Here is a 13,339-nt window from a genome sequence, read left to right as displayed (position 1 = left end):
TTGATGTTACAGCAAAAATATACTTAGAATTAGACGGATTTTTTTTTTTCATTTCGTATACATGAGTGTATACTAAAAGAAATTTCATTTAAAACAGCTCTAGACAATTTCATTTTTTAAAGTGCAGCCTTGAAAACGGTAATAAATAAAAAAAAAAATAGTAATATAAACACGTGACCGTGTATTTACAGTTCTAAAATAATTATATATATATATATAATACACACTTTATAGTAAAGACACGTGAGGTGTAAAACCATCCATAACAAAGCTTTAGTTTTATTGATTGTGATATTTTTTCATACCCTTTGAATTGCTGGTTTATAGTTACAGTCAACGTTTATAGAACATTGGTCATGCATATCTTGTCTCCTGTTGTTTTGTTCTTTGAACTTTTACTTATCTTTATGTCTTCCTTTCTGCATTTGCGTTTAGCTCTAACCACACATTCATTTTCTCACAAAAAGCATTTTAATGTAATCCAGCTAACACTTTAGCAGCTAAAACTAGTCCTGATTGTTGACAAGACTAAACCAATGCTGTTTTAAAACACTAAGAATGTTCCTGTAGCTCCGCCCACAGTGTCTACTCTAAAGGAAAAACTTCATCCAGCTGGTTCATGTTATAACTACCTTGGAGGCAAACTTGATGACTCTCTTACCTTTCAGCCTTGTATTGACAATCTTTAAAAAAAAAATAAAAATTAAAGTTACACTGGGCTTCTTTCAGAATAAAGCTTGTTTTTCATTTGAGAAAAAAAAAGCGGCTTATATGCACAACATTTATGTATGTTTTAAATTGTGAAGACTTGTTTTACATGAATTGTTTAGCTTAATGTCTATATAAGATTGACTTATCATGCTTCTCAGTGGCTCATAACAAACTGTAGAGCCTTGACTCATCATTCTGAACTTTATTCTAGAGTGGGATGATCTTCCTTGTTCACCAGGCATTTGGTACATTGGTACATTTTTATTTATAAGGCGATGCTTGGCCTTTTGCCCTCATACATCTGTTATTTGATCACAATGAAAAGTGTTGCTTCCTGTTCTTTGCGTTCTAATTATATCTTGTTTCTCTCTGTTTAATATGCCTGGTAAAGGAGTATGATTATATTTCATTAAGCAAAATTAAGACCACTTGAGACCATGTTTCCAAATTGTTTCTGTATTTCATAATCTAAATTTTTACCAAGGTTTTAAATATTGTAACTTCTGCTATCTTTTGGTCAGGACAAACTCGTGAAACAGCTGTTTAATCTGAATGGGTCTTTCTTAAATTTATTTTTACCTAAAATTGTAAAATTTGATCATACCAATCAAGTCAATTTTACTATTAAAACACACTAGGTTTTTAAAGTTTAAAGTAGTGCATCTGGTTAACAGCAGAGAAGCGAAATTTTGTTGTAAACAATATCAAGATCTCTCTGATAGTTTTTCAGAGTCTATTATCTTTGGATCATGTCATTATTAATTCATTGTTTTTTTAGTCAACCTTAAAAACCTTGGGCACCCACATAGAAAAACTCAAAATAATTTGAAGTAGTGACACATTTTAAGCCAGTATTTAGTTGTTAAATACTCATTGATCCTACAGTTACATGGTTCTAACTTGTTTTCTGTCTTTTCTATATTCTTATAGCTACAGATCACCTAATTGATCATGCCTTCATTGGTTTGCATTTTGTGCATGCAAGTAATTCAGAAAACGTTATTATGCCTAACTTGTTTTTTTCTCTAGGAGGTAACGAAGTCAGACTTTTAGAATAAGGTTTAGTTCACTCATTTTCTTTTCTCTCTGGTTTTGCTATCTCCTAAAAAAAAAAAAAAACCCTGTGGCTACAGTAGATGGTTCTAATTTCCCCCATATTTTATACTTCCTCTCAGGAATCAACAGATAAAGTAAGTTTTCCAAATCTGGCTGCAAAATTTTACACCATTTTTGTTCTGAAGGCCTTAAATGCAACAGCCAGAATGGTGAACTTTTGGGAAGAAAGCTTTGCCTTGTGAGTTCCTAGCCGGAGGGCTTGCGCTGTCAGGCGGTGCGGCCCGTCCATCTCGGCCCCGTTGTCTCGTGGGCCCCAACTGCAGACGTAGATGTCGATGAAGTGCATGTTATAGGTCAGAGCTGAGGCCTCCATGGCATCTGTGACAGTGCCATCCAGCAAACGGATGCCTGTACAAAACAAAGCAGGTCACACAGATCAGGATTTTGAGGCCAGCTAGTGGAAATGGCAAAATAAAAGTTTTTTTTTTTTTTTTTTTTTAGGACAATGAATGAAATCGAACCTCAACAATAAATTAGCTTTAAAGGGTCGTTAAGAGGTAAAAAAATTAATTCGACCAAATTCTTACATTTCTAACTAAATATTTATGTAACTATAAGTGTCTTTTATTGATTTATTTTATAATTAGGATAAACAGGAAGATATTCCCTGAGAAACAGCGACACAGCATCCAATTAAAGGCTGAACATGGAGACGAGTGCTCCAGCACATCAAGACGGCAAAGAAAAAAGATGTTTTGGGATTTATAAAGCTGGTTATTTGCCTTTTTCATATTTCCCTTTTACTGAAGGTAACCTCACAGCATCTATTTCATTTTTTCAGTGTACTTCCATTGGAACTGGCAGGAAATCCAACCAAAGCTTTGTTTTGTTTTACTCTTTTTCTGGCTGCGTGTTAATGTGTTGACACAGTCCGACCAGGTTAGCACGTGGTTAATCCAGAAACATTAGTTCTTGAGAGGAACAAAGACGAGAGCAAGCTATAGGATTTATTTACTTTATTTTACTTTATTTTATGATTTATTTACACACAGTGGAGGACTAAATGTGCGTAACCTTTTTTAAAAAAAAACATTTTTTTGAAAAGAAATAATTTCAGATATTCCGATTTTAATGTTGCCCGCTTTGCTGCCAAAAGTACTGAATAATTTTTGTTTACAGTATATATACAAATCTAACTCGCTGGCAGCCTATTCTGAATCCATGTGGCTAAATTTGATGTATAATGACCTCAGCAGAAGGTGGTATACTCTAATAAAAAACAAATCTAAACATCTGGGTTACAATTTCAAATGGTATGTGTGCCAGAAACATAACTTTGGATTATCACAGGCATATAATAACCGCAGTGGAAGAAATGAAAAGACCAAACATTTTTATAAGGTAATTCTAAATAATTTCACAGAGGAAAAAATGAGGAAAAAACTTTGCTGAATGTCAGACCGTATGGCCCTGCTTTCAAAACCACCAAGCAGTTCAACATGCATTTTTCATGCAGGTCTTTGCCCCTTCATCTCCTCTGTACCAGACTCTGTTTATGACCCAACAAGGTAAAATTAGGACTAACTGTAGAAACACATTCCTGGTCTCGCCTCATGAAGTGTTTTTCTTTTTTCTGGGTACTGGAACGTACTTTTAGGAACAAATGATTGAAGCTCATGGATGAAAAGATCTAAGTTCAGAGATCAAAAATCAGAGGTTAGCCGAGGGACGTGTCTCATTTTCTGTTTTCATTTTGACAGAGTATCTAGACTAAATTAGATTTGAGATGTCGGATATAAGGGGTTATTTCCTAACATCAACACACATTTTCTTAACAACAAGCAACACGGAATTTAATAGGTTTTGTATATCATATATCACATGTATATCAAGAAGAAAATTTGTTTCAATTGTGTATTTATTTTATTTATCCCTTAAATATGTTAGAAAAATAATGCTATTATCACTATAAAAAAACAGATAAATGAGACTTTATCTGTTCTGGGAAATCTAAAATCTATGGAGATGATTTTACAACTTCAAATTGTTAAGAATCCAGTCTGTGTTGTTTGTGTTTGTCTTCATTCCTCCACCAGGCGGCGCCTGGTTCTGGTTGGCCTCCTCACACACCTGCGGATGGTTACCTCATTAACGGAGCACTCTTAAGCTGCTGACTGCCACTACCTCGACGGCAGAGTGTTTGCCAGTTTTTGGGTACTTTAGCCAAGCTGAGTTTTGCTGAGTCAAACTGAGTTTTTGTCTACCTGAGTTTTAATCTTGTTTTTTTGTCTTTGCCTCTCGTCCGGAAGTCATCCTGCAACCCTGATGTTTCGGACCTTCTCTCCCCTGGAAGGATCTTCTGAGAACCAAACAGAGCTGAGGATTTAAGTTTGTGGTTTGGATCAACCATTTCCCTCAAGTATCATCTCCACAATAACCCGTTCAAGTATCGCAGGAAATCTAAGTGGCAGTCAGCTTCTCCGTTCACCAAGGAACAACCGTAATCTGGGTAAACCCTGTCCGTCCATCGAACAAGACATTCACTGGAACATCCCACACCGACTGGATTTTTCTGGAAACGTGAGTCTGCAACCTATTCCTCCTCTTCAAGTCAAAGAATCTAATTTCCCACTGAGCCTGAACTAACCGCAGTGTCTTCCCCTCACTTTCCAGTTCCGGTTTGACAGTGTCATCTCATCTCATCATCTCATCATTCCAAATAAACCTGTTAAACTTTTCCCTGATCTCTCTGTTTGGTCTTCTGCATGTGGATCAGAGCACTAGATAAAATCATGACCCAAATACTTAATAAAACACAGCAACAGAGTGGCTTCAATCAGAGGCTTCTCCAGATCAGCTGGAAGACAGACCTCTACAGAAGATTGTTCCTTATCAACAGCAATTCAGTAATTAAAACCCTTGAATGCTTACAGCAGGATTTAATTTAGATGTGCAATTAATAAAGAACTGAATATATTAATTTAAGCCAAAAAAATTTCATAGATTAAAGGTACACTATGCAACCGGTGTTGATTTTCCAGCGAGGCTCCCCCCAGAGGGCGAAAGTAAAAGTGCACTGTCGTAAATATGCACAGCTGTTCTCCTGGTTTCTCCGTCAAGCCAGGCGCGGTTGTTTTGAGCTTAGCAGACAGGCGAACGCAACGAATGACTAAGCATCTGACGCGCCGCAAACGCGCTGCTGCTCGAGATGGAAAAATTTAATTTTTGCTGCTCGACGAGCCGCGTCAACCAATCAGAGAAGCTGATCTGGGAGCTGGCAGGGAGAGAGACACAGCGCTGATGATCACTCCTCTTAAACAGTTTATTGACGCCTAAATTAACTTAAAATGCAGAAATCTGCCGGCAGAATATGTTGGCTTTTATTATCCTGCTGCCTGCAGTTTGGATTATTTAGATGAAAAACACCTACCAGCTGCCGCGGTGAACCGCGAGGAGGCGACCCGGCCAGAGGCTGCTGATGAAGGGATTCCTACTGACAGCGCACCGCTGGTATGTGGGGGTCTGAGCGGCTCCGACAGAAAAAATATTGTAAGGCAGGATGATAATCTGAATGAACTGACTGCACTGATTACGTTTTCAGGTGTATTTTCTCACTTAAAAACATATTAAAACTACTTTATTCCCACTGATCACAGCAAATATAGCTGCAAGGCAGAGAAAGGATAGTGAATCAACGCTCGTCATACACACTTTTGCACCGCGCAGCCAGAGCAGCAAAGCTGCTTCAGCCACGCGTCAGAACTAACTGGTACAAGCAGTAAAAATGAAGCAGCAGACGCGATTTTGCTGCGTCCGGTGTGAAAGCAGCACTGCACAAAGATTGCCACTGTGCTAGCAACGAGCATGCTTTAACTGGTGGGTGTAGCAGTTCTCGCCGTAAAGCAAGACCGACTCTCGCGCGACTTCTGAGCCTGTGGGTGCGGGTCGGTGCTCCTGCAATTGCAAGTGCGGTATTTCCCCCACAGACCACCAGGGCGGCCGAGAATACCTTTGTTCAACCTGAAATGACTCATTTAATCATCCAAAACGTTATGGAACACATTAATTAACTGAAAAATGTTGCATAGTGTGCCTTTAATTTATAATAACAAATTAATAATAGATTAATAATGAAACAACTGTTTTCATTGAAATAAATATTTTTTTCAATAGAAAATAAGATAATTATATATTAGATGATAAAACAATGTTAAAAAAGTATAGCTATTTATCAAATATATATATATTTTTTTATCTAAATAATCTTTGAGATTATATTTCATAAAAAAACATGCCATGACAATTTTTCTTTTTACTTTTTAACAATCAATAAAAAAGTTGTTAGCATAAAAAGAATAGAATACATTCTAAATCTGTTTACCTTCTCTGTGAGTTATCTCCCTTTTTTTTATTTTTTTTTTAATGATGGTAATACAATTCATAAATGATCAAGATTTAATTCTTATAAGGTGAAAATATCAAAGCTTTTACTGTTTGTAATATCTACTGTGTCTTGTAGATAATTTGCTCGGAATTAGTAAAAATATTCATTCCATTAGCACATCATCTCATTTAACTACTCAAATTAAGGGTAAATACAGTTAATTTAAGAAATTTTTACTTATTGCTAGATAATTTTTCCAGTGTACTCTTAACCAAAAGTATATGTTGAATTCAAAAGCACTTTCATTATATACCAGCAATAATAACAGATCATCGCTGGAACATAATGACCGTAATAAAGATTTTTCTGCCATGTCATTTTCTTGGCAGGAAGAGTGCGCCCACAGTGAACTGCCTACCCTCGTCTCCTAAAGCTGGACTGGTTTCCTTACCTCCTATCCTGGCATTGAAGGCGATGCCCACACCACAGTAGGAGTTGTTGGCCTCCATGGCGATTTCTCCTGCGCAACGGGTACCGTGACTGAAACAGAGCGGGACTGAGACGTTAGCCACATACTGAGACTAAATAGGCAGAGATGAGAATTTTCTGCTTCATTGGATGTTCTGATCTGAGCCTGTATAATAACTGTGCCAGGACAAATAATTACACGTGGTACATTCTTACTGGTTCAGATCAGAGGAGTTGCAAGGATATTTAAGGTATTATCAATGATTCCTCTTAATCATAGAAAAGCTTTCTGTTGGACTAAGTTTTGAACTCATGTATAATGTGGTTATCGAATGCAAAAGCATTTTACCCTCTCGAACATCGTCTGCATTTTGCCAAATTATAACCATAATGACGAATGTATTGTGGGGAAATTTCATGTATCAAACCAAAGCAAAATATGGGCTTATTTTAAAGTGACAGAGAAATGACTAATGTTTCTTTGTTCTTAGAATCTGAAAAGTGTACTTTTGTTTTGGTATGTGTTACCCTTTATGGTGCTGTCACACCCTGGCAATTTATACAGCGTATGCCTGATGTATGAAAAATTTGGCAAAAACGCTGGCATATGCTGAATAGGTTATGGGTAAGTTTTATAAAGCTATGAGCATGCTGAAGTATGCTGAAGCACACTGGCACATGTAAACATACGGCAAGTACGTCAAGCATATGCCAGCTTATGCTCATAAGTGGGTCATAAGTTACAGGTAAGTTATTTGATGATTGACACATGTTAAGTGTAAGTAACTCATAAGTCGTGGTGTCCATTAGGGGTGAGTATTGGCATGGGTGTTGCGATACGATGCTTGTCACGATACTCGGGTCACAATACGATATTATCACTTTATTGCATTATAACCATATATTGCGATTTTTTTTCCTGCTATCAAAATTACATGCATAGATAAAAAAACAACCTCTGTTTATGTTCATCAGATGAAATCGATGGTTCAGTTATTTTGGTATCCATGTTGTTTGGGGTTTAAGCGAGTCCATGTCTTCCACTGTGAACGCCTCAACTATAAATAATATGCAGCACCGCATAGCAAAAGGGCGCCACAGCGCCATCTGCCAGAGTGGTGGTACAAAGGTAGCCCATTTTCCCTCAGTTTTAGGTAAAAAAATGTTCCTTTAAAAAAATCAATACTAGGAACTAAAAGATTGATATCATATCAGGCAGCCAAAAATCGCGATATATTGCCAAAATGATTTTATTCCACACCCCTAGTGTCCATCTTTTCGAAAACCTATGAGTAACTTGAGCATAACTTATGCGTTATCAAGGACTTATCTCCAATGCATATTGGCATATTAAAGTACATTTGAAGTGTTTCAGACAACCGCTGAACATGCTTTAAACCTACAGCTTCTGTATAATGGCATATTGGCAGCGTTTTGCTATAAAACAGGGTTCACAGGAGGAAACAGTCTGTTCTCCTCCAGACTTCATGGTAAACAGATGTTCCACAAGAGATGGTGGATCCAACAAGGCTGAGATGGGAATAGATACTAGCTGTCCTCCAACATCAACATGATCTCATCTATTTCACTCCGTTTTAGTTGTGCGCTAATAGAGCCAAAAGAAGAAGAGATCAACAGCAGCGAAGGGATTGGGTCAGATCATGGATCGGGAGGCGATCCATGGCATGTATTATTAGTTGATGGTTGAACTCCTTAGAAAAATCTTCCTCTTCTGCTCTTTATGCAGGCCGGGAGCCTCTGGGCGCATTGCTGCCCCCCTCGGGACACTGGTTTGTGACATTTCATGGGCATTACACTGCCGTGCGTTATGCATAAGTTAGGCTATCGTTGGACATAAGTTCTAGACTCGTTAGGAATACGCTATGTATACGCCTAAAATTGAGAAAATATATATAAAGTTCAGCATATGCAAACTTGTTAGAAAATTCTGAGACATCGGTATACACTGGCTAAATCGTCAAGGTGTGACTCTGATACCCATAAATAAGGTCCGGTAGAACAGCTCTAAGAGATCACTTGAGTGATTAAGTAATTTATTCTCAATATAAATTCAGCTGCATTGTCAAGATTATAAAGTTCTGTTATACAACATTAGTAAACAAACAATGTCATAATGTTCTAATAATTTTGAAAAGTATGGAAAAGTATGAAAAGTATAGAAAAGTATGTAGCTCGGTCTCAAATTTCACCAATTCACATATGTGATTCTTACATGCACAGGACAAGCTCCCCACCCACACAGCACGATTCACGCAAGCACACATGATTCAAACATGCACAGCACATGAGTCGCCAAAGTATTTCTGGTCCATAAACAATTATAAATTAAATTACAAAGTACCAGTGGTCTTTAAACTTCACTGCATTTGTGTCAGGATTTTTTTAGACTCTCCTGACAGGAATTGTAATATAATTTATAATTGTTTATGGACCAGAAATACTTTTGGTGAATCTTGTATGCTTGCGTGAATCGTGCTGTGTATGTGTGGAGCTTGTACTGTGCATGTATGAATCACATATGTGTATTTGTGAAAATTGAGACCGCTTTAGCTCCATAGAAAAGAGGCAAGAGGAAACCCACAACTGAAATAATTATAAATAAAGTCCTGTTTGCCACAAACTCAGGGCCACAGCACATATGTGGAAGAATTATGAAGAATGGTTATGCAGGACCAAGACCAATCAACCAGACTTACAAGTTGGAAAACTACCATTTCACAAAAACCTGAACACACCTAAAAACTTTTCTTAAACAGCAGCAACAAGGAAGCTGGACATTAAAAGACAGATGGGGTTTAATACAGATCAACGTTGAAACCAGAGAACGTTTAGAGGCTGAAATAGACTTGAGGCTGTGGTGGGAATGTAGAGTATATCTTGTTGTCAGACCTTAATCTAATTAAGAATATGGAAAAAAAGACATTCTCCACAATATTTTAATACAATAAGTGGTCAATAATGCCTCAGTATTGGGAAAAGAAATATGGAAAAGGCCCGAAGTTGGCAAAAATGACCATTATGCACAGAAAATACATTAAGGTACAGAATTCATTTGTAACATGAGAGCATCATAAGTTATATTTAAAAGCCTTCTGTCTCTAAAGTAGACTAGTTTTCCTGTTTGGTGTCATTTTTTAAAATCTAAATGTAAGGACCCCTTTTATTTTTTTCTTTAATAAGACTGCCTAAGTGACTAAGAAAACGAGAATGACAATCAGTACCTGTTCTCCTCATCTCTGACAGGCATCGGATCATGAGACAGACCATGAGAGGCACGCAGGTCATAGCTGGCGAGGGCCTCCTGTGGAAGCCAGGCAGAAAACAAATAAGCGCAGTGCAGGACAGAGCATCTCTCAACATGAAACATCAGAACGATATGACAGGCAATGAAGGAAAACTCCTGATACTAGCTCACACTTGTATTATTCTGTCAACATATTTCCTTTCGACTGACGACAAACACTGTCTCCACCAGTGTGGTTTATGTGTTTGCCTAAGAAGCACTTATGTGTGTGTTTCGCTGCAACAAGACTACATGGCTAATCCATGCCAGACAATCTGCTCTCTCAAAGTACAAGATGGCCGTTGTGCGTCCAACTGCCTATAAGGTTATAAATGCTACAGCAGGAGAAAAAAACGTAGGACGACACATATGTTTTATTATTCGCCAGGATAACAGCCGGCACCATCATCTATGAGACTGGTTGTTGAAATGTTGGATTCAGAAATGCTGCAACCTTTAACTCATGGGACTTCAATGTTTTCCAGGGAAAGGACCCCCAAACTGATGGCGAGATGGAACGGCAACCCCTTAAATATATATTTTGTATGAAATTGTGTTCTATCAAACTGGTCCTAAAGTCACTCTATTACAGATGGAGTAATGCAACGAAGGCAATTTCTCCCTGGGATTATTAAAGTATTTCTGATTCTGATTCCTGGTTGATGGGAGAGGTGTTTTAAATGAAATGGTGCCCAGCTTGAAAGAGCTCCTGTGTGTCGCTGAATGTGTGCATTGATGACTGAAAGACATCTTCTGCCTCCATTTATCTGTTTACTACAGTCTGTTGAATTCATGTTCATGTGGATTTAAATACATTTCAATTAGTGCAAAAAATTGAGGGGGGAATATAAAAAAAGTAATCAACCAAAACTTTCGTCACTATCTTACAGTATCTCTGTGGACCCCTAGGGGTCGCGGACCCCCTGTTGAAGACCTGCTTTAACTCATCTATAAACTATAAAATGATACGAAAACCTTTCCAAAAGGTGATTGGATAAATCAGGGATAATACGATGTTGAAATTGTGGAGAAAAAAAGGACAATCACCCCTGGATGTGGTTGCGATTTGCATGGGAGCACTTATCGCATCCCGATTGCATCCTGCTATAGTAGTGTACCTCTAGGCTTTATATAAAAAAGTTAAACCAGTAAAGTGATCAGTAATTCTTTGGATCTTTCATGGGGAAGAGAGTTTATATTTTTAGCTTTTTGGTTCCTTTCGTTTAATGCATTTAACACCTTTTAACTAGTCAAACCAAAATTACTATATCAAAGTGGCTTAAAAGTATAAAGGTAATCAGCTGCTGCTCTTTAGCCATTGGGAGTGTCTAACCTGCCATATCCAACCATTGTAATGACAGAGAGTAGCTTTATTGTGGCAGAATGAGGCTGCATATTTGGAGGCACCGCAGACGGGGTTGCACAGTTAATAGTTTAACTGCATGAACAGGATTATTTATTACATAAAAGTCCAGAAAATACTATCTAAAGGTTTCTCTTGTAGTTTTTACATGTAAACTTGACCAGATCCACTTTGCTTTTCATCGACCCTCCATTCACTCTGTTCTAGACTGTGGTGGAGTTGATACCATAAGCATCAGAAAAAGGACAGCACAGATCGCACCTGGAGTGTTTCTGAAATATAATGGGATAAACCCAGGTGTAACCACTCTGACTAACTAGAGCTGCTGCGATCAGCTGAAAAGCCGCTTCCACATCCAGTCCAACCGAGGGTTAATAGTTATATATTGTGGCTGAGCTTGAGGCCACATGCATCAGTCTATGGAAAAAATGGGGATTTGAATGATTTCTTTATATTTTTAATGTGCCTTAATAAAAAAAAATCTTTAAACATGGAAGAAACATGAGGGCTAAAATTTACACAAGAAATATTGCCCAAAATGTTCAGTAGTAAACCTATAGAACATAGAACCCTGCACATTTTGAGCATATTTGGCTCAACCTGCTGCTGTGAAGCAGGATTCTCCACCATGAACAGAATCAAAATAAATATGGATCCAGGCTCAAAATGGCACCTTGATATGTGCTTTAGAATGGCTTTGTCTCCATTCAAACCCAGGTTTAAAGCCTTGCAGGGCAGCATAAAGCCCACTGCGAACATTAAGACAGAAAAAAGAAAGAAAAGGAAAAAAAAAACGTCAGTTTAGTTGTTTTATTAAAAAAAGGTGAGTCAATAAATTGTCTTTATACCAAACTGAAAGATTGTTGTTCTCTACTTGAAAAACAATTTAGATTTTGAAATGGATAAACTTTCTATTTTTTTTTATTTTTTATTTAATAAATCAATGTTTAACATGGAAGCATAAACGACTGCCTGTTTAAAGTAATAGATTGTAATTAAAAATGTCTCTGGACCTTTAACGGTTGAGGATTTTCTTTACCTGCTATAGAATAAGTTTCTGCTGAAACAGAGTATTCAACTAGCCTTGACTCCTTCGACCAAATGTCTTGTAACTGTGGCTGAATAAATCAACAGTTTTAAACCATTTGATGCTCCCATTAGATGGATTAAATCTTGGACATAGTTTGGTGTTCTGACAGGGTAACGATCTTAACTCATCAAAACTGTTTACAAAGGGACACCAGGCTGACATTCACCTTAAATGAACACACTGATTTTAGTGCCAGAAAACCAACTTATTAGAATTCATTCCAGACAGGAAAAAAGGAAACACATCCAGACAGAATTATTCCAGGATCTTGTAAATGATGAGTGGATGTAAACTTCTGATCAGCACAGTTTGCCCAACATACTCTCCATGATTTGCTTCAAAGAAAAACTAAAGAAGTGTTATTTTTGTTTACTCACAAAGTTTTTCTTCAAGTCCAAGTTTGTATGATCCACACCTAAATAAGGAAAACAAGAATAATGTATATTACAAACATTTTCCAAGGCCACACTTTCTTTTCATTGCCCCTTTAATTCTTTCCTTTTATTTTCTGTCCTTTTTGCCCATAACAGACATAATCAAAACCACAGAGAACAGATAACATCACTGATAGTTCTGTAAAACAGTCTAAATGTGTCTTAATTACACATTTCTGTTTGGTAGATAATGCATCTTTTGTTGGACTCTAAACATGAAAAAAACCTGTAATATTTTTAAATAATCAAGGCTGAAAGATATTTTCAATGATGAATGATATGAAGAAGTGACTCCTTTCTTGATTGCATCAGATAACTGCCACATGTGATGATTTTCTTTCCAAAACAAAAGTGAATCAATGCTTTTGCTGTAAACTAGCTGACTGTATGAGACAGTACAAGGTTACAATCCAGTAAAAGTGTCTACAGGGCAAAAGGGGTGCCCACCTAATGTTAACAAGAATTAAATCAAAGATAAAGAAGAGAGGATGACATTTTCATTTTTTATCAACTAGTTCAGTCTACTTGT

The 13,339-nt window shown here is 37.2% G+C and overlaps 1 protein-coding gene across 1 annotated transcript in view; it reads right to left on the bottom strand.

Moving 5' to 3' along the window:
* The window catches only part of LOC119795641 (proprotein convertase subtilisin/kexin type 4-like), a 208,408-nt gene that overhangs the window by 163,165 nt on the left and 31,904 nt on the right, over positions 1 to 13,339 (bottom strand). Inside the window, exons 3-6 of the mRNA XM_038303717.1 lie at positions 12,754 to 12,791; positions 9,862 to 9,941; positions 6,603 to 6,691; positions 2,003 to 2,175 (exon numbers count right to left, since the gene is read on the bottom strand). Coding sequence (XP_038159645.1) covers positions 2,003 to 2,175; positions 6,603 to 6,691; positions 9,862 to 9,941; positions 12,754 to 12,791 — 380 coding nt within the window. The remainder of the gene's footprint in view (positions 1 to 2,002; positions 2,176 to 6,602; positions 6,692 to 9,861; positions 9,942 to 12,753; positions 12,792 to 13,339) is intronic.

This window comes from Cyprinodon tularosa, unplaced genomic scaffold, assembly GCF_016077235.1.
Source record: "Cyprinodon tularosa strain WSP-4 unplaced genomic scaffold, ASM1607723v1 ctg519, whole genome shotgun sequence".
Classification (NCBI taxonomy): domain Eukaryota; kingdom Metazoa; phylum Chordata; class Actinopteri; order Cyprinodontiformes; family Cyprinodontidae; genus Cyprinodon; species Cyprinodon tularosa.
The sequence above is the reverse complement of the archived record's forward strand: the minus strand, read 5'-3'. Positions and strand labels throughout refer to the sequence as shown.